Genomic DNA, 21360 nt, shown 5'->3' with positions numbered 1-21360 from the left:
TGTGAGTCAGAGGAGTTCAGAGCAACCCAAAAGATGCTCTCAGCAGCAAGGGGGGTCAGGCACACTGCAACAAATATTTGTGGTCTATAGGCCAAATAAGTCTGCATGTCTGCAGCATCCATTCCTCCCAGTTTTGGCCTGAAGTCCAGTAGGAATGGCAGCCTGGAAGGTGACTTCCCCATTTACCTGAGGGTGCTGTGTGTGCAGAGAGCGGACAAGACGAGGGGGCCACAGAGACACGTCTAGATGCTTGTGGTACTGACTGCTCTCTGATGGCTGCCCCTCTCACAGATCTCTGCTCAGGAGAGTCGCAGAAAGAAGAAAGAATATGTGGAATGCCTAGAAAAAAAGTAAGTTTCTTCTTCACTGTCCTACCTTTGACAAAGGAGTCCTGTCCTCTCACAGTCCCTCTTTTTAGTGCTTTTGACTCTGATAGCCCATCTGATCCCTTATATATGTCATTATTCTTCCCCACAGCACCTGAGCTCAAATGTGACTGAACCAGGGTCAGGGGTCTCTCCTATTACTTTCATTATGGTATAAGGATGGTCACATGTGCTCTAGCCAGCAGTGACACCATGGTCAGTTGGCACTTTAAACCTCTCCTAACCAAGACGGTGAAGTTAAAATGCCAGAGGAGTATGAGGTATTTCCATTGTGTCCCTATGAGACTCGGTACCCACCCCTGCCCTGAGGTGACCTATTTGACAGTGGGAAGTATTCAGCAGTCACTGGGCTTGCAGTGGGACTGTGAAAAAAAGAAGCATATTTTCAACTCAGAAAACTACTGACTTGCTCAAAAAGTACAATTCCTTGCAAGACTGGCTGCACAGAAGTTTGGTTTGGGATCTTGCCCCTACTCCCCTCCCTCCTAGAAATCCTCTAGCAGGATGGAGAATGCTCTAGAAATCTAGTGTTTCCAGCTGCTTAGTTTGGCTGGTCCTCTGCAGAACACAGGCCATTTTGGCTGCCCACAAGGTGGGATTTGGGATAAGAGTCACATTTCCCCACTAGCATTGCTCCTATTCTGTCAATCCCATAAGGAGTATGTCCTCCTAGGGTACTGAATAAAGCTTTTCCCCTTCTCCCCATGAAGAGAACACACAAGCATTTGATAACAAGGAAAACCTTGAACCATTATTAACCACACCCTTTTCCTTTCCCTACCCATCCCCCTTTTTGTACATAGGCTTTGTTTTTCTCCTAATAACCCTCAGATCCTGAATATGTGAAGGGCGTAAACCCAAGGTGACATCACATAACAGTGGCATATGTCAAAGAGGGTTGAAAATAACTCCTGAAGTTCTGATCCTATGGTCCTCTCTGTACCAGCATTCCCAGCGGGCATTCCAGGCAAAGCAAAATGCTGGGATCCAGCTGCAAGCTCACATTTCTGTTTAAATACCATCTTTTTCCCTGTTATTAACACCACCTGAGATCAGCAAAATGGAAAAAAAATCCCCCAAACCCAACCTTAATTAACTCTTCCTGCTGCTGCTGTTTGTTTATCTTGTCTAAGTGTGCAGAAATGCTAAATGAAAGCAGATGACTCAAGGCCCCTCCAAATTCTCATGCCCTTTCACAAGCAGTGCCTCAGTGCTCATGCACGAGTCCAGGCACTGCAGCACGTCACCTCCAGTTAGTGTCCCACACGGACACCCACATCCCTCAGGATGGGGCTGGGGAGGTGCTGCCTTTGCTCAAGTAGCAATCAATCTGTGCTGGGGCCTCTTCCCCAGACGTGTATGTACTCAGTGCTTTGTTACGCTAGTGCATTGCTGGGACAGATGGCTTTCAAGCAATGCCAGGTTTAAATGTGAACCAAAAGGAACATTTGATCATTTTTTTTTTATAATTTTTTTTTTTTTTTTCATCTATCAAGTCTTTGGTCAGCTTGGCTTTCTGCATGAGCTGATTTGTCAACATCTGTGCTTGGGCCCTTCACCATTCAGCACCATACTTTTGCTGCAAGCCCGGTTTTTGCACGGAACGCCTGGTTTGGAGGTAGCGCTGGAAAGCCCAGCATCAGCAGGCTGTGTCCCTGCCCTGGAGATACTCCCCTTCGCCTGTCCCGAACACAGCGCTGCGCCTTTCCTCTCCGGAGCGCTGGGAGCAGCCTGCAGGTTCTCTGCTGCCCTCAAGTGCCCACAATAAGAGCTGGCCCAGCATTTGTGCAGAGCTGCCTGGTTCCTGCTGCGAGGCTCCCAGCCTGGCAGATTTTTGGTCCCAGTGGAAGAGGTGTGAGAATTTATACCTCCGATGCCCCCTCCCCCTCCGCTCCTTTGGCATGCTTTTTAGGGGGGTTGGAGATGATGGAACATTTGGCTCCAGGACCACATGTGGAGGCAATGGATGTGGCCGTTGAGCCTGAGCCTTCTCAGTGCAAGAGAGGCAGGGACTGCTTCCTCTGTCCCACCTGTGTAGCTAACTGGTCATGGGTCTTATTCCCACAGGGTGGAGACATACACGACAGAAAATAATGAACTCTGGAAAAAAGTGGAGACCTTAGAAAGTGCAAATAGGTAAGGGGAGTTAAACTTGACCTCTCTGTGGGCTGTGCAATGGAAGGGAGACTGAGGGAGCACTGGGGCAGGAGGGCAAGAAGTCAGCCCCCAACTCCTGGTGAGGTGGGTGCGCTCGATGAGGCACTGGTCTGGGGCCCATGGCAGCAGCAAGGCAGCTGGGTTTGCTTAGTGAGTCTGGAATGTTTGTGTTGGGACGGCCAGGCCACGCCGCAGCAAAAGGAGGGAGGGAAAGAAGGAGTTCTCTCCCATCTCTTCCTTCTTCTCCTTGCAGCCCTTTGGGCTCACTGTTCTTTCTTCTAGCCCTCCAGGGGTCTGACTGTCTCCAGGGCAGGTGATCTGAGGGAGGCGCCCCACAGCAGGCCCTCTAATCCACTCCTTCTGTTCTTGGGCTCTTTAGAAGCCCTGGACTTTATGCAGCTGTTTCAGGTTTCTGTTGAGAAACAGCCGAACAGACTAGATGGGAAATCTGTTTCCTCTAGTAAAGGCAGAGATCCCAACTCCCACCTTATCCAGGGCAACTCCTTGTGGTGTGGTATTGGTGGAACTGTGCAGCTCAGCCCACAGCCCTTGTTTGCCCTGCCTTGCCCACTTGAACAGCTAGGCTAGAGGAACTCCCTGCAAGCCTGGAGGATCCACTCCCATCTGCTGCTGCTCCTGCTGCCTGCCTGAGAGGAACAAGATGCTCCTGCAGCCCTAGAACAGGCCCTGGCTCCTTCCTTCAAGTCTCTGGTGAACACTTGTGCTTATAATATGCAGAGGCAGTCAAGAGATCAAGCAGATAAGAAAGACTCATGCCCTTGCTGTGGGGATGAGCAGCCAGAGGAGAGCCCAGCCCTGATTGCTCATACTAGATACAGTTAGGTATAAGCAAGGACAAGGCCAGTAAGAGGAAAGTTCATTTTTGCAGCCCTGTTTGCTGCCGCTTCAGCATACAGGGCTGTGAAGCACTCCTTGAAGCTCTGCCATTCTCTTCTCATCCATAACAGCAGAGCCATGCCCCCAGCTTCATGCCAGCCACTGCTGCTTGGACTGGGGAACCAAGGTGTGCCATCTGCTGGTGATACTGCTGCCTGGCACAGCTAGCCACAGGTTGATGCCTAACCTCCCTGGGAGCACAGGCAGCCCTTGGTGTTGAAAAGGCATGAGCCCCATCCTACAAAATCAGAAGATTGGCCTAAAAGCTGGGGATTATTATTATTATTATTATTATTATTTTTTCCTTCCTCAGAAAACACACTGTTCTTTCTAATTGGGCTTGATTTTCAGTCACTGCCAGGGGGATGCTCTGTGCCTCTTTCCACATGTACAAGGAGCAGAGGAGAATTTGAAATGAGATAAAACTGGGATTCTCCTGCAACCTCCTGGCTCCAGGACTTAGCATTTTATAAAAGTTCGTACATATTTACGTGAAACAGCCAGTAATCCCAAGGGGAAATACTCAGTAATCCATATTCCAGTAATTTGGAGCCCTTACTAACAGCGTGCTCTGCAGTTAGTCTCCTAAGATTTCTTCATCAGCCCAGTGAAGATTATGGTGGCTCTTCATACCACACCTACCACTGTTCTGTGTTCGTGTATTCTGATGCCTGCATTCAGTTAAACAGGGCAGAGATACCTCAATACATGTTCCTATTGGAGCAGCCAGAGAATGAATTAAGCACTGAATTCTACATTTGGCTTTGCCCACATCCCTCTGCAGAGTTTGACAAAACTGAAGAAGCTGGAGGGAATCAAAACTGGTTTGTGTTTCTCTCTCCACCATACGGTTCAGGACACAGGTTGAGCTGCAGAGCACGTTTCTCTGAGTGAAATGGGAAGAGACAGGCCTCTTCTCAATGTCTGAGAAGGCTACAGCATTCAGCCTCCAAACCAGAGCTTGATTCTCATGGTAGCCCAGCTCCACAAGGCTTTGAGATTTCCGGGTGAAGCCCTGACTGAATGTGATGTTTATAACCGAGGGCAGTTACAGTGAAAATTGTGTTGGATCTACCCATGATCAGAGGGTTCTCCAACCTTATGGCACCTTGGGGCATACCTCCCTCAGTTCCTGCAACACTTCATATCTCAATCTCTTTTTTGTTTTGTGCCTGCCTGGTTGAATAACTTGGGTAAGCTATAGCAATGAGGAGAGATTTGTTTTTACAATAAAGGAAAATCAGGGTAAATTATGAAGGGGGTAGTGGGAGCTTTTCATCATTCACTAGATGTTGCCTCTTTATCAAATTCTGATTTGGGTTGTTTCCTGTCCCAGGACTCTGCTTCAGCAGTTACAGAAGCTGCAGGCTCTGGTAGCTGGGAAAGTCTCCAGACCTTACAAAATGGCTTCCACTCAGACCGGGACCTGCCTAATGGTATGAGTGTCATTTCCATCATTCCATTTTGCCATGCTCCCCAGACAGCTTCATCAATCTCTGTTCCTGCCCTCTTTCATACTCTGTTGCCAGTATACTTGCTTTCTCCTCATGTGTTAACAGTACCAGAACTGGACCATGTCATATACACATCAGTAGTGTCAGTTCTTTATGCAACAATATGAGAATAATCCCTGTGTTTTCACTATTTTATTATTTTGTGCCAAACATACTTTGTTCGCTCTTCATTATCTATTGGACATTCAGTAAAAAAAAAAAAAAAAAAAAAGGTGTCTTCAATAAGCTCCTATCATAATGGATAGACTTTTTTTTTTTTTTTTTGCTGAGTCTGTAGTCTTAACATTTAACTTAGCAGGGTGGACAAATTTCTTCAGAATTCCTACCATTGAGCATTGCCTTCTACCTATCAGCAAGAAATGACATCTGCTCTTGCTATGCCTGTACATCAGACATCGTTAAATCCAGCTGGAATCTTTCTGATTTGCACTTCAGCTAACCAGAGTTTTTTGGGGTCATCTGTTGGTTTTGATAATCCATTTGCCTTTCGTATCTCATAGTGAGGGGTCATACTTAAGCAATCTTGACTTCACTGTGGTGCTGTATGACATGCCAGTGGGCGGCCTAAGTGGAGTCATGCTTATTTTTCATCCTCTTTTGGCCAGGGAAGAGCACTCTGATCCATGATAAAAAACACAACCTCCAACCCTGGGATCTCTTTGGAGGATTGTCATAGTATGAATCTGTCAGTTATCAAATTATCCGTATGTGGTTATAGCTTCTATACCATTAACAACCATGAAACACAGATGAAGAGGTGTTTGCCCCATTTTCTCAGAGCACTGTTTCCTGAGAAGTTTTTTTCAACCCCCCCCCTCTTCTTTCAGTTTCTCCTTTCAAAAATCTGCTCAAACTTCTGCTATTCTTTGCCACCTCCATATCAGATCAGATTTTAATGACAGATTTTCTTTTCTGTTCACTGCTTTGTTGCTTCATTCCCAAGTTCTTTTCACATTTTTGGGTGTGACCCCACAGGACCCAGTGACTCATTGCTCCTTAATGCAACAGCTCATCAGAGCACCCCTGGCTTCAGCAATTCTTCATTGCTGCTACCTGAAATGAGCAAGTCCAGGAGAAGCGCCTTCCAGACATCCCCAATGCCATAAAAACTGATAAAATACCTAATTTAGCTTCCCAGCAATGTCTTATCTCTCTTAACTGCTCCCTTCATTCCACAGTATCGCAGCCCACACAGCAACTCTCTCAGGCTTCTGAGCTTTGAAGCATTTCAAGAATTTGTAATTTGCTTTTCTATCTTTGGCCAGTTCCTCTCATCAGCCTCCTAGTTCCCATTTTCCATTTAGTCTCCAAATAGAGCGCTCCTTATCAAGACAGATATGTAGAATAATCATGCCTTGCAGCATGGGCGTGCAGCAGAAGACCCTTCTCTTCTCACTCTGTGCCTTTCCTGCTGGATATATTTCTAGCTAATTCCTGAAGGCTCCAGCAGCGAGCAGCCCTCAGCTCCCCTAGGCAAACCATTACAGCATTTTGTTATCTTTCCCAGTTAAAACTTTTGGATATCTCATCTAAGTCTTCCTTGCAATAACTTAAATTTATTGCAACTTACAGCAGGCACACTGTAAGCAATATCAATTTATCCTTTTTGCAGCTGTGTTTCACATATTTGAAAGCTGTTATTTAGGTCACTTCCTTCAGTCCACTCTGCTAAATCACCAGTTTCTTCTATCTTCCCTCATAGGCTGAGTTACTGATTCACTGCTTGTACTCAAAGATCTCTTCCAGGTCTTTTCCAATGGCCCCATACCTTTTTGGAATAAAGGAGCCCAAAGCTGGGTACAGTGTTGCACCTGAAGATCTATACAGAATCAACAAGCCATTCAGGAAGCCTGTTCATCCAGTGAAGCTGAGATTTGCCCTTCCCAAAGCGACACACCTTGTGCTTCATCTTCACTCCCAGACCTGCTTCTGCCAAACAGCTGCCTGCTCACTTGCTTGGTGCCGTTCCTTCTGCTAATCACTCCTACCACCTTGCTGCTCTCAGTGTTTGCCTGCATGCATCTCCCTGCTGTTATCTTCAAACGTTTTTCCCCAGTGGTCACGATTGCTCCAAATGCTGACCAAAAGCCCATCTGCTCATGGTCTCTCCCACCTGTAGATTTGATACTGACTTGCATCCAAGTTAAGCTTTAAGATGTTGTATCTTGCCAGAGCCACAACAGATATCTTTGCTATTCCATCTTCTACATTCTCCCAGCTTAACAATGAACTATTTGTCAACTACTTCTGAAGACACTTTTATAAACAAATTTTTCATCCACCTTTCCAACTGATTTTGTAGCATTTTCCTCTAGCTTAGCTTTCCTTGTTTTTAAGAATTCCAAATATGATGTGTCTAGCAACTGGGTTGTCCATAACTGGTTTCCTTACTTCAAAATCAGTCACGAAAGGTCTGGAAAACTAAATTTCCTTTTACATAGTATGGTATCCCTGTGCTATCATAGGATCTTCTGCATATCCTGGAATCTGCTGGTGGCCGTATTAACTTGAAGTACTAGCTTCCGTGTGTTACTTAAATGTGGCTATTCCAAAATACTTGGCTATTCCAAAAAGCAATCAAGAGATTGCCACTGTCTGATTTGTATACCTGCTGTAGAAATCATCAGCAGATGCATTGCCTCTTTAGATTTGCTCAAGCTGATCACTACACCGGAGGCAGCTATTAATATACTATCCTGTGGGTGGTATATTAATGTGGGATCCATAGCGTTCAGGTAATATTCGTGTTGGAATTCAGCTAAAAAGGATTTGGCTCTTTATAACTTCCCATTTGTTCTGTACTGTTAGCTCCCCTAATTAAATGGAGTCCCTTTCCATCATGACAGAACTTACAGATAAGTGCAAAACCACCAGAGGGGAATTTCCAGGGTTTCATCCGCATCTCTCCTTTTGCTGTCCAGTAGCTCTGACTAATCTGCCCACAGCCAGAAGACACATGGCTCAGAATATGTGCATGCCAAGCTTAAGTTGATCTCCTTCCTTGGACTCTGCCCATATCATCAGAAGTTGGGCTGCTGCAGCTCTGCTGCCACTTCTGTCCTAGTATGGAGAGTAACTTGCTTCCCTTTGTAATCTGCTGTGGTATCTTATAGATGTCTTCCAATGAGCTTGTTTACTTGCAGCCCACTGCAGCTCCTACTGTGCTAATGGCCAGGTTCCCTGTGATCAAGGCAAACATCATCTCTTCCCTTGTGCATCCTTCCTTCCCAAATTGCTCCTGGGCTGTGAGCATCTCAGCTGGACAGGCAAGTTCTCACTATGGAACTATAAATACTCCAGAAAAAGAGCAACACAAGGAAGCTTCTGAGTGCCCCTTCTTAGATTTCCAGTAGAGATTAGCAGAGCAAGTCCTTCCATCCCTGTGGGACTGCAGTGACTGATGGCAATCCTGAATACATGCTCTCACACAGATGTGCCTGTGTGCTGAGAGGGGGCTTCATCGCTGTTAGTGGCACTGACTGCATGTTGATATCTCCTCACTAGGTGCTGGTGCTCTGCTTCGTTCTCATCCTGGGATCCCTGATGCCCTGTCTCCCAGAGTTCTCTACAGCATCACAGACAGTGAAAGCAACACCAGCGCCAGACATTTATACAACTAGTAAGAGTGAGTCTAATGTGGTACCTCCCTTTAATCCCATCAAACCATTTCCAATTTTTTTCCTGCCACATCTATTTCAGGGGTAGCATTGACCCTTCAGAGCCTACCTCACCGGATCTTGCTTGGTGGGATTCATGGCCTGTCAGTGGTATTATAGCAGCATATTGTTTGGGCCTGTGTTCATTTTCATCTAGTCATTCTCCCAAATAGGAAAGGCTGCCAAATGAAGAAAAAGGCACAGGTCAGATTGCCTTCTGAAGAGGTGGCGTGTCCTGGGCAGCATTTGCCTCGTGAAGCTTACAGGAATGGGGTATTTTTCAGAGCAGGACAAGGCCATAGCTGGGTGGGCATGTGCTAACCAATACTGTGACCTTTGTGAGAGACCTTAACCACATTATTAACCCATGCTCTCTTTGTTTCCAGTTCAGTCACGGAGCCTCTTGTTCTATGATGAGGGTGCTGGCTCCTTAGAAGAGAGCTACAGCTCCTTCCTAACCATGGACCATCCTGAGGGGTGGGAGGTTGAAAAAGGGCAGTCTGACAAGCCAAGGCCTCATCTGGCGATGACACATGAGACAGCCAAATACATGAGCAAATCCCATCTGGAGAATCCTGACCAGAACCAAACTGACCCAACTCTAACCCACCTCAAAGAGCAATTTCATGAGAGGTAAGCAGGTGGGGACCACAGTCTGAGCCCCAAACCACAGCATGACATCTGGGAGGGACAAGCAAGCATGTCCCCTTCACTGCAAGCTTAGAGCAACCAAGCTCCCTGGGGCAGGCAATTAGACAAGCAGCTGCAGGAGGCCAATGCTAGCTGAGAGCATAAGACCAAGTTTGTTTTCAAGAGCAAGAATTTGGAACTCTGTAATCAATGTTCCACTGCTCTAAACATGAGCAGGGTGGGATGATGCAGGTGGTCCCAGGTTTGCTCTTCATTCAGTGGCACAGGGAAGACCTCCATCCTGGTTAGAGCATAACAGCTGGGCAGAGAAGTGAATTTGCCTAGGAAACTGCAAAAAGCCTTCACTGATGTCTTTGTCCTTTTTTTTTTTTTTTTTTTTTTTTTTTCTCCTCAGGGAAACAAGCTCCAGTGAGACAGCTGAATACTTGTAGCAGCTGCTGGACCTCAAGGCCTCGTCTGTCTGATCGCAGGATTCCCTCCTCACTGACCAACTGAGGGGACTTGGTGGGAGAGGACACTGCATTCAGACACTCCTAAACTGGCCTTGAGTTCAGCTCCTTCCCATCCCCATGGTCCCCTTTGAGAGGAGTCACAGGACTGCCAGAACCAGTAATAAACGTCTGACGAAGTCCTGAGACGCCTTCTTCTCCTGGCCTTATCTCCTGCTTGAATGAGCACTACCCTATGGGTGTGGGCTCACCATGGAATGGAGGGAGGTCAAGAGTATGCCCTCAAACTATTCAGCTCACTCCCCAAAGCCTCCATGGAGGCTGTCCCTGGCCACCTACCCCTTGGCTACATCCAATGCACGTGAAAGAGAGAGAGTTTTACTGCTCTGCTTAAGGGACTTTGAAATGGGTGATGCTGGGACTGGAGAGTTGACTCTGGAGAGTTTGAGCTCATTCCTTCCTCTCCATCTGTTAGTATACTTCTGCCTCCATCAAGAGAAAACCTAGCTCTTCCTTGCTCTAGCTTTCTCTTAATGGATGTGCCTACATAACTTCCACGCCAAATATCTGCAAAGATCTGCACACAAACGGAGTGGGGGAGACAGATCCCAGATCAAGATAAACCACCATGAAAATTAACTGGCAGCTTCTGGGCAACCAGAACTCTAAAACAGGGAGAAGTTTTTCCCCACAGCCCCATTCTCTCCACCCCCAGCACCTTTGTTTTGGCAGAGGTGGTTTATTTTCCTTTTGGTTCCCAGCTTGGGCCCTACAGTGTGGTACTAATCAGAACAGTGCTTTCCCACTTTCTATTCTACACACCCCCTGCTTTGAGAGTGAGTGTGGGAAATCCACTTCCACGATCCTATCACAGCTCTCCACCAAATTCTGCCTCATGCCAAATGAGATCCTCCTAAGAACCGTGAAGAAGAAAGAACTCTGCAACCTATAGAAGAGCTGCAATAGAACCATAAACCCCCTCATATCCTGATATCACTGCTGGTGCCCAGTAGCTTTGTGAACACCACTGATGACATACTGGCATCTCTGGAGACTGTTACTTCTGCCAGGAAAGAAGTGTCACATTTGAATTGGCCAGAGTCACCAAAGACTCTTTTAGCTCTCCTCCTGCTAAGTGCCAGCACCAAAGTCAGCAATCTCTTCCCATACCACCTATCAGGCCAGACTTTTCAAATTTAGTTCTTGTAACACCATAATGCAATGGAAAGTACCGCAATATAGGATAACAAAGTCTTTGGGTACAGCAAATGAGGACAAGCCTAAATGCAGCAGCTATGGCTACAGAAGTGGAGAGGAGGGGGGGTAAAAAAAAAAAAAAAAAAAAAAAAAAAAAGCAGCCTACCTTTGAAAAACCTCCAGCAGTCAGGAATATCTATCAAGATACCTTTACCTCCATTTCCAACCCTTAAATGAGGTCTGGGAAGGGGTGGATCCTGGCTCCACCCCTTCCAGCCACTCAGGTGCATTGTGCACAGCTGAGCTCCCCTGGGCTGGCCCTGCCTTCCCACCAGGTGCTCAATCACTGGTTCAAGCCGTGACTTAGCATTTCTGCTACAGTGCTGAAATGACTTCATCTCAAACGTGTTCCATTCTCTTTAGCATCCAGTCATCCACTTTTCACCCTTTTTCCTCCCTTTTCCTGCTGAAAGGCCCAAGTGTCTCCTCGCTCTGTACCCTCAGCTGTCCTTTGCTAGAAGGACAATGTGGGACTTGAATTTCTGAGATCTGGGATGCAGCAGATTGCATATGGGAATCTCTGTGTGTGCTCCACTAGACCTCACAGCAGACAACCTTGAAGCTTGTTTTGCTTTAAGTGACCTGCACTTAGACCATGCTGCCCCAACCTCTCTACCAGTCTCACCCCCTGCTCAAGAACTGGAAGAACTGAGAGAATGGCCCTCACATCTCTCTCTGTCCCCTCTTTTGAAAACTGCTTTTGCCTTGGAAGCCACTTAGGACAAATTTGGACACAACTAGCTGCAACCACACATGCTTGGCCAGTGGGATGAGGAGGAAGAAGGCCTTCAGCACAGCTCTTCTCAAGGTTCACACAGGATCTGCTTCTCACCAGATACCAGAGTGCTCCCAATCCTCAGCCTCTACCCCAGCATAAAGAACCACTGCTGGGTCCAAGCACACCCTCCTCCACCCCAGCACCTCCACTGTGCGTGTCCCCATGCCTCCCACTCCCATCGTTGTACAGAGACCAAGAGCAGAACTCGTTTGTACATAATGAAACTTATTTTGTATTATTGCCGATCCCTTAAGATATTGTATTTTGGAAACTCTCAGATCCTATTTTCAGTATTGTATTTTATTAAGAATTAGTGCGGGCTTAGCATCTATGAACTCCTTTCTTGTTAGCAGCTCACTTTCTCCTTGTACTCCAGTAGCTGCCTCTTCCCTCCTGTTTTATGTTTCGTTTTGTCTTGTTTACTTGTGGGTTTTTTTTTTCAAGCCATCTTTTCTCTTTCTTCTATCACTTGCTCTGCATTTGCTTAGACAAGCAAAATAAAAATAAAATAAAAAGATGCAGCATCAATCCTGGGTTGATGAATCCCTTCATTCCAGCATGGTTGTCACAGCTTCTGACCTCATGCTCACCAGATGTCCCATTTGTTGTCTGCAAGTGGAATTGGTTCAGTGCTGGGAGCTCATACTCAGTGTTTGGGCTAGAAGCAAACTTGCATGTTTTAGGTCAGTGACTTGGGACCTGATGGCCTGTTGATCTGCACCTCTGATAGTCCATTTACATCCACGAAAACTGGTGTGAAACTCGTGGCAACAGGGGGTGTAGGAAATTAAGTTTTATTCTAGATTGCTCCTGGTGGGTTTGTTAGGATTTGGACATTGAAATGACCATAAATGGCCCAGGCAAGAGTTATCTGGACTTTGGAGACGCTTGAACAAAGCATCCTAAGAGGTTAATTTCTCCAGCATTGACGCTTTTAACACTGACACATTTGGAGAAAGCAGAACCCCTTCCGTCAAATCTAATCCTCTCTATTCTGCAGTTTGCTGGATAGCATTCTGAGCCGTTCAAAATAGGCACATTAGGATCTTCTGATCTTTGCTGTGCCTCCCAAAATGCAGCCAGCTAATCACACCTCCCAGTTTGGCTACAGCAAGTAATTAGAGCAGAACGAGGGAATTAGCTAAATGAGAAGGCACCTTCTTTGAAGTCACCTTCAGCCTTGCTCAGTTACACTCAGTGCACTCCAGACATCCACAGCCCACTTCTGCCATGCCAGTTCAGGCTCCTTCCCATCTGGGATCATGTTGCTGATGAGCCCATGTACTGCCGACATGTACAAGCCCTGCACAAAAGAGTACTGACAGAACACAGTCTTCATTTTGCAGAGATGAGTTATTCCCAGCCATTCTCTGTTACCAGGCCAACTTGGAAAAAAACCACAATTGCCTTTGCAGCTCACGGCTGCAGAGCAGGGCACTAGCGGTTCATGGGAACATTGATGCCTTGCAATAGGACATATGCTATTGGAGCTCTTGGTAGAACATCCCCACTTTCCAGGTGCAGCTTGTTCCCTCTGGGTGTCACTGCTTGGGGCTGTACCTAACTGTACTTCTTGTACAGATCCATTATGAAATATGCAGGCTTTGTTCCTGCTCCTTGGCAAGGAGCTTTGGGTGCCCTTGGGGGGAACAGGGTGATCAAGCCTTCTCACAGCCTCAGGCTGAGTGTCCTTTAACCGTGTCAGAGCTGGCACCTTGTTCCATGTGGGTTTTCTTACCTGCTGGAGCTCTCTGCCTTGTGCCTGATGAAATCACCCATCAGAGGTGCAGAAGCTCTCTGCATCTTGCTATGACCCATGCAGGGGCCACTCAGCCTGCAAGCAGGAGGCACCAAACTCATCCAGTTTCCTGTGGGAGGGCCAGCCCCCATCTAGCAGCTGCAGAGGGGAACAAAGCCCCTGTGGAGGCTGGAGGGGGTGAGTCATGCTGCAGGAGGGAATGGGTTCCCTGCAAGTCACGACTGCACGAGAGAGCAGCTGGGGCGGAGGATGGGGCTGCACCATGGGTCTGGGAGGCACACAGGTCCTCTGGGCTGGGAGGCAGCTGCTACATACCCTCAACACCCATTTCTCCATGCACAGCAGGTTGAGGCTCAGCGTGTGATAAATCCGAGGCAGAACAAATTGAAAGCAAGGTGCCAGGCACATACAGGAGCTCTGCAGGGTCCCTCAGCCCAGCTGACACAACTGGGACCGGGGCCACCAAGCACAGCCCCAGCCCAGCACACACAGATGATGCCATTCTTCTGCTGGATATCCGTGCTCAAAGGTGGGGAGCCCTTCCCCAGGCAGATCTCACCCCATGGAACAGGGACCCAGAGCAGAAGGTCCTTTGCTCTGCTGGGGCTGCTGTGCAAGTTTTGGGGTGCCTGCTGCACACAACTGCTTAGGGCAAGCAGCCTCGGCTGTGAGAGACCAGGGCTGGGGATGCCTCCACGCTCCTCTGCCTCCCAGCCTCCAAAGGGTTAAGTGCCAGTTTCAAGTGTCTCTAAGGTGACACTGCGCTCCCCGCAGCCCCCCTCCACACGCACACGCTCACGCTCGCTTTCTGCTTTGTCTTTTGAGTGCTGCTGCAGGATCGGTGCACAGGCACCTGCCTGCCTGCCTGCCTGTGTTGCTGTGGTGGGGGACAGTAGGAGACGTGCTGGGCCCTGCCACTTCAGTCTCCTTCCTTGGTCCCGACACGCTCTCTCCTCAGCCCTCTTTTCCTGCACCTCCGAGCAGCGGCACTGACGTCTGCAAGTCTCTATCTGCTGTTCCTCCTCTCCGCCGTGTCAGGGCAGCGAAGGCAGACAGAGGCTGAGCCACGGTGCCTGAGCGCTGCAAACTGGTGCTGAGAGGCTGATAGACAGCACTGCAGAAAGTTGGGCTGCTGCTCCATTGCTTTCCCTGCGACTTTCTCAAGGAGCAGAGCCCTTCCAACATCCTCCTAAGGCCCACGGGCAGCCAAGCAGAGAGCGACCCAGCCGGGATCAGCACCTCACTCCACATGGCTGAGGGGCCCAGCTGGAGAGAGCTCACCCCTGGCAACGGGGACAGCGAGGGAGCCCCAGGAGCCACGGGAATCATCCCAGGATCTACGGACGTGGAGAGCACTGGGCGAGAGCAAAGCTCGGGCCCCTGTGGAGCAGAGCCAGTGTGGGACAAGGTGAGAGGGGCGGCGACTGCGGTGGAGATGGAAGAGCAGTTCCTGCACTTGGCCATCAGGAAGCAGGTGTCCTACAGGTAGGAGCCACGGGCTGTACGCAGACATGCTGTGGGGCCTGGGCTGGGTGTAAGGGATGAGTCTTTCATCTGCCAGGGTTGTCATGGGGGTCACGCCCAAACTCCATTCCCAGAGCCGGGTGCTGCTCATCCCTGCACTCTTTCCCACAGCCCTGTCCTTGAGTGCAAAAACAGGGAGCTCCCAGCAGGGAGAAGTAACGGTGATGCTGAGGTAAGGAGCTGAGGCTGGAAAGCCTCTGGGGCAGGCTGCTGCAACAGGAACATCCATTCCAGCTCTGGGTTTCTCTGTTGGTGTCATGGAGCCCAGCAAACCACCGCATAACACTGTGTCCTGCAGCACTTGGAGAGCCAGCTGTGGGGATTTGAGGCCCTGGTGTGCAGGGAAGATTACCTACACTTTGGGGCCCATTTGCTAACTTCTTGGCTCAGTGCCCGTGCATGCAACAGCCCTTCTCCCCCTTTGCGAGGGCAGTGAAGCAAACTAGGACCAAATTGCTCTCTAAATCCTGCAGTAATGGGAACTAATGGGAAACCGAATTAGTGCCTGCAGAGCAGGAGGGCCCTGGGCTGAGTCATCCCAAGCATTAATTACTCTTGCAATGGGTGACAAGCAGGGGCTGGGTGACAGTGTCCCACCTGAATTAGCACTGGCTACAAGCTAGGGCTGTGGCAGTGCTCCTGGCACAGCCTGGCCCAGGGGCTGTAGAGCAGGGGGCTGCCTCCACCACTGAGATGAGGGATAGCTACACCAAGTGCGGGAGCAAAGCAGGCTTTTCTTCCTTTAGCTGTCTTTCTTCAGATGTTGAGCGGATTAGCCAGCTGCAATTACCCAGCCTTCACCGGGGAGGAAGGGAGCATATTGCAGCCTAATTTGATCAGCCTGAATTCTCTCCAGAGCTGTCCAATATCACAGGGGAATGTTCACATCCTGCTCTCTGCTCCATGTGTGCCCAGGAGCTGGGAGGATCTGGCAAGGAGTCCCATAGAAACCCGACAGAGGCATTTCCCGAGCCCCAGTTCAGAGTTTGGAGGCCCTCTTCCATGGGCTGTTGCCCATCACCAGAGTCTTCAATGTCACACGGAGGTGGAGGCCGTGGTGCTCCTGCTTCTGAGCAACCCACTCCTGCTGGGGCTCATTAGTCATCAGGAGGGGCAGGCGGCAGGAGCCGCTATATAAAGGCTTTGAAACGAGCAGAAATGATATGAAGCCTATGGAAATAAAGCTCTTTCCATAAATAGCTGCCGTGGTGTACGGAGGCGCCTCGGGCGGGCGGATAGATCTCAGTGCTCAGGTTATATTTAGGGCTTTGAGTAGCAGTTCCATGCCAAGCTTATTAATGATGCTGGCTTGGGCAGCAGCTCTGCAGATTCTGGGACAATTTCCCTGCAGGGAGGTGCCTCCACAGTGCTAGGAGGGCCTCTGCTACCCTGCACCACAGCAGACCCTGAGCAAGTGCTGGGCCTTTGTGCCTCTGCCCGCACTGCTCAGCCAAGGAGTGTGCCTTACGTCACATTAGCTCCTGTTCCAGTGTGCCGCAGCAGGGCAGGAGCAGTGTGCCGAGCAGTGGCACAGCACCAGTACTGCCAGGGATCTTTGGGCCAGGATTCACAGCAGCACCCTGCAGCTGGACACTAGCATGCGGCATTTGCACATCATGGGTGCTTTCTTGCCTGCTTTTGGACTGAGACTTGCAGCAGTGACCTTCTGTTACCACAGCCACTCCCGGTAGCGCAGCCCGCAGGGGTGTTCACCGAGAGAGGAAACCACATTGCAGGAGAGTGCTTGCTGCTCAGGGCTTGCGTGCATGACAGAGGACATGCTGGGAGCTGGACCTCCCCTCCTGAGCTCGCAGTTCTGCTCCGGCCACCCCCACGGGGAGGCAGCACCTGGCAAGGACTCCAGGGTAGTCAGAAGAGCGGCTCTCAAGCCCCCTGCCTGGCCATGTCTCCACGCAGCCAAGCAGGGTTCTGGGGGCCCAGCTGCTCAGCGTAGTTCCCGGGTGACAGATAGGATGCGGGCAATGGGTAGGATGAGCTGAGCATCTCACATGCTGTTCCTTGCTGAGCTAAATATAACCCAGAATGGAGCAGAGGGGCTTTGTTGTGGAAATAGCAAAGGAGGACATGCTGGGTCACCACAGCAGAGCAGAGGGGAGAGGAGGGTGGGCTTGTTCCAGCCACTGCACTGGGACACCAGGAATGGGGATCTCTGCATGCCCCAGGGGCAGAGCGGTGAAGCCTTCCCATCTCAGCTGGGTAGCACAGGAGCTGGGAGAGAACCTGAGCTGTGGTAGGGGAGCAGCAGTAGGGCAGTCAGCCTGGCTCCCACCTGCCGCCCTACTAATTGCATTAGCCAGACAGTGCCGAGCAACATCATTGAATTGCCATCCATCCCCACCGTGCTGAGCCTGCTCTGCCAGCACAGACATCTGTCTCTGGGTCGCCGCACAGCTTGGAGGAGGTGGCACCATGTATGGCTTGGGTAGCTTGACACAGCAGGTGGCCTTGGTGAGGCGGGGGGCAAGTTGATAACCCTTTGGACTTTGTGCAGGACCCCTGCAGTTTCACACAGAGAGAAGGACTTGCTTGCTGGGCCTTTCTGAGAACTCTGGGACAGCATGAGACTTGGGAGCATGTGGCATGAGGAAGGACACTGGGCTGGGTGCTGCGGGGCAGGGCGTGAAACTTGACAGAGAAATGCCCACAGCAGAGTACGGCACCCTGAGCTGCCCTTGTGCACACAGCGGTGATGAGGCCATCACCTCCCGGTGCTCGTGCTTCACTCAGGTACTTCCCCAGGGCCCTCCACAGAGCCCAGCACGGGACCTGATAGCTATCCCAGGCCACGTGAGGAGAGCTGACCCAGGCTGCAGGCTGTGGGAGGAAGAGCGTGGCGGCGCTGGCCACAATGACAGCCGCCCTCGCACTTCCAGGAAGTGCGGAGAAAGGAACCAGGTGGAGGGTGCAAACAAAGCAGGGCCCACACCACCACCACCGGCTGCAGAGCCCTGCCAGGCCCTGCCCTCGGGATGACTCCGGAAAGCGGCCACCAGGGCAGGAAGAGCGAGCACGAGCCCCGGGCCGGCTGAGCAGCACCCGCCTGTGCTGCGGCAGATGTGGCGGCACCGCTCATGGGATGTCCCCCAGAGCCCCGCGGGGACCGCAGTTATGAGGTATCGCTGGGACGGGTGCTGCGCTGCGCTGGGGCTGAGCACTGGTGGCCCCCGCAGCGCTGCGGGGTGGGGGGAAGGCTCCTCCAAAGTTTCCTGTGCTTTCCCAGCTCCTCGCCCGCAGTTCCCTCATCTATCCTGGTGCCGCCGGGTGAGCACAGCCTCACCATTTTGGATGCTGGAGGGTCGCACTGCTGAGGGGCACATAGGATTTCCTCTGGGCCAGCAGCTGAAAGCCCCCATCTGCACCCATTAGGGCACCGACTTGAGGGGCACAAGGGCACCGTGTGAGTGGCTGCCCCCAGAGCCAGGGGTGGGGGTGGACCTGCACCCTTTGCAAGGTGACGCTCTTGCCTGGCTCATTTGCCATGCAAAGAAGGCTGCCACGCTCCCACTGCTCAGAGAAGCTGCAGGGCGGCAGTGACGCAGGCAGGCTGTGAGGCGCAGCACTAGTGCCAGGGCGAACAATGGGAGGACGAGGGAGGCCCCGCCGCTGTCGCCGAGCCTCTTCCTGAGCACGGGGGCGGCAGTAGGGCTGACACTCGGCTTCCTGAGCCCTCAGCACAGGGCCATGGCTGCTGGAGCCTGGCTGAGGCGCCCACATTCAGTGACACTGGGACTTAGTCAGTTTGGGATTCAGTGATGCTGGAACTTGGTGACACTGGGACTCGGTGACACCGGGGCTCAGTGACACTGGGAGCTGGTGATGTGGGAGATTGGTGACACCAGGGCTAGGTGACACCGAGGCTGGAGCTCCATCCCCTCGCTGCAGACCCGGGTGGTGATAGCGGCCCTGTCCCAGGGGCGGCAGTCCGTGAGCCCGCGACGCGAGCAGGGCTCGGGGCAGCAGGTGCCCGGCGCGCGGCGCCCGGACGGCGGCAGGAGGCGCTGTCGGGCCGGTTCGGCCTCGGGGCCCGCCGGTGCGCGGCCGCACTTCCTGCCCGGCAGCCGGGCTCGGGGGGGCGGGCGCCCGCGCCGCCTCCCGCCCGCCCCCCTCGGTCCCTCCCCTCGCATGGAGCCGATGCGCGGAGCGGCGGGCCGGTAGCGGCGGCGTCGAGCCCCCAGCCCGGCCATGGAGGTGGCAGAGCCTCCGCCGCCCGGCGGCTCGCCCTCGTCGTCGTCCTCCTCCTCCTCTTCCTCCGCCGCCACCGCCTCCGGGCCGTCGGGCGGAGCCGATTCCGAGCGGGGGCCGCCGCCGCCGGGCCGCCGGCACAGCAACAAGCGCTTCACCGGCCTCAGGCTCTTCGGGCGCAGGTGAGCAGCGGCCGGGACGCGGCTCCGCGCTTCTCCCGCCGCGTCCCGGGGCCTGCGCGGTGCGGGAGGACTGCGGGCAGCGCCTGCCCCGCGTGTCCGCGATCGGAGCGGCGGAGCCACGCTGCCCATCTCAGGGCCCGCTGCCGGGTCTGTTCGCCGTCGGTCCAGCTTTTTCTAGCCCGTCGTGTGCCTGTGGCAGGGGGCCGTGCCGTAGGACGTCCGTCGAGCCGCTTGGAGCATCCGACACAGTGCTCGCCTAAAGGACGGGGTGCTGCCTGGCAGCCTCCCCCGGCCCATCGGCTGTCAGCCCCGGCTTCGACCCGCAGTGCTGGCACCGGGCACTGGAGAGGGTGTTGACCCCACTTACATAAAACATGCAGTCAGCTGAGATGAGGTGCCAAAGGGACATGGCATGCTGATAGAGGAAGATGAGATTGCGTGCTCCTCCTTTTGAACTATTGACATGGATAATGGGAAGCTGGCTATCACTGCCTCACTGACGCCAGCCTTCTCCCCATAGAAGTCAGAGTCCCATGTCCGGAGGTTTGTTTCCACGTGCCCAGCACCATATGTCCCCATCCCCATGCTCACACCTTGCGCTTCAGCTGCGATTTCAGCAGGCTGTCAGCACTGGGGCTGTGCAAGCTCTGCGCTGCTCCCAGGGAGCCCCAGGTCCACACTCTGGGCTTGCTCTCTTACCGTTACTGAGTGTCCTTCAGAATCACGGCATTCACTTTATTTTTGGGATGCTACACCCACGTAAGCCAAGAGGTGTCTACACCATCCAGAGATGTGTAAAAATGAGGATAGATCAGTTCTGAAGGGCATTGCTGGGGGGACTGTCCGACCCAAACTGCCTGATCCTTCCTGGTGTCACTCTGCTGACCATGAGTTTGTAAGCATCCTTCTTGTACAGGGAGGATGAAGCAGTATGTAGGGCTCCCAGTGTGTTTTCACTGGTGCTAAATAGAGAGGAAGAGTCCCACTTTCAGATCCCACAGTATGCCTTGCGAAGTCATATAGGAGCTGGGAGCGAAGAGCTTACAAGGTCACTCCACCCAGTGCAAGAGCTGCTCTCCTCTGCTCTGGTTTCACAGCTGGCAGTGGTGGCCATGTGGAGCTTCTTTCAGTCTCTGTCCTTTCCCTCATATTAGTGGGTGTTTCTGGCCCCTGGAGGGTCCTGCTTCCTTGTGTAAGCCATTATTGCAGAACATGGTGGAGCTTACAGAAAGCATTTTCTCCTTGTGCAGAGGATTTGTGCAGTGCAGGTGCATGCAGTACAGGAAATGCAGACCTGATCCCATGCAGCATGTTTTGCAGCATGCTCGAGATGCTTTTCACGCTGTTTGGTGTTTGGATACTTTTCTTCTTCTGCTTCCTCTGACAGGGACGTGGTTCTGCCTGGCTGACAAATCCATTTCTCAGAGCTGTGAAAAGCTGTAGGGGTGTAAGAATAGATTTTTAAGGGGCATATGAGAGGGAGAAGTCCCCACGCACACCTCTGAGTGGAGAGAGCATGCTGAAGATTGGTGGAGGAGGATTGGCTGTGGGCTGCTGAGAGCTGCTGAATTCGTGCCCACCTGAACAGAGGAGCAGAATGTAGCTCCGAGTTCCAGTTCACTAGAAAGAATTGCAGGGTTAAGTGCTTATTCTCCTTTGTTTTGGAGAAGTACAGTCAGTCCCTATCCCCAAAATGCTTTTCAACAGTGATTGCTGAAGAAATTTGCACCCCTTTGGATTTTGGAGTTTAGCCAGAGTGTATTTGGCCGAAGTAAGTAGAAGAAACTTTGCACTGGGAGATGAAGCCTTGCTCTGGGGAGCCCCAGCTGCAAGAAGCGATTTCCTAAGCTGGGCACATGCCACTCAGCCCTGCCTGCACGTTCTGTCAAGACTGCTGCTTGCTCGTGCCACAACAGCAGAAGGCACAGCTTGCTGTGTGCAGCCCAA

The 21360-nt window shown here is 51.6% G+C and overlaps 2 protein-coding genes across 8 annotated transcripts in view; both read left to right on the top strand.

Annotated features, from left to right (window-relative positions):
* The window catches only part of CREB3L1 (cAMP responsive element binding protein 3 like 1), a 42827-nt gene extending 30554 nt beyond the window's left edge, over window positions 1-12273 (top strand). For 2 of the 3 annotated variants that reach the window (XM_052694912.1, XM_052694911.1), the window contains exons 7-12: window positions 292-350; window positions 2454-2522; window positions 4777-4876; window positions 8459-8579; window positions 8997-9243; window positions 9656-12273. In XM_052694912.1, the coding sequence (XP_052550872.1) occupies window positions 292-350; window positions 2454-2522; window positions 4777-4876; window positions 8459-8579; window positions 8997-9243; window positions 9656-9692 (633 nt within the window). In that variant the 3' untranslated portion in view covers window positions 9693-12273. The remainder of the gene's footprint in view (window positions 1-291; window positions 351-2453; window positions 2523-4776; window positions 4877-8458; window positions 8580-8996; window positions 9244-9655) is intronic. The other variant, XM_052694913.1, reaches the window with a different exon arrangement.
* A 5687-nt stretch (window positions 12274-17960) lies between these two features.
* Window positions 17961-21360, top strand: part of DGKZ (diacylglycerol kinase zeta) — a 38485-nt gene continuing 35085 nt past the window's right edge. Inside the window, exon 1 of one of the 5 annotated variants that reach the window (XM_052694785.1) lies at window positions 17961-18162. In XM_052694785.1, coding sequence (XP_052550745.1) covers window positions 18104-18162 — 59 coding nt within the window. In that variant the 5' untranslated portion in view covers window positions 17961-18103. Of the gene's footprint in view, window positions 18163-19164; window positions 19414-21360 lie in introns of those variants that run through there. The other 4 variants (XM_052694788.1, XM_052694783.1, XM_052694784.1 and 1 more) reach the window with 4 other exon arrangements.

Source organism: Tympanuchus pallidicinctus, unplaced genomic scaffold (genome assembly GCF_026119805.1).
Source record: "Tympanuchus pallidicinctus isolate F22 unplaced genomic scaffold, pur_lepc_1.0 scaffold3, whole genome shotgun sequence".
Taxonomy (NCBI): domain Eukaryota; kingdom Metazoa; phylum Chordata; class Aves; order Galliformes; family Phasianidae; genus Tympanuchus; species Tympanuchus pallidicinctus.
The sequence above is the reverse complement of the archived record's forward strand: the minus strand, read 5'-3'. Positions and strand labels throughout refer to the sequence as shown.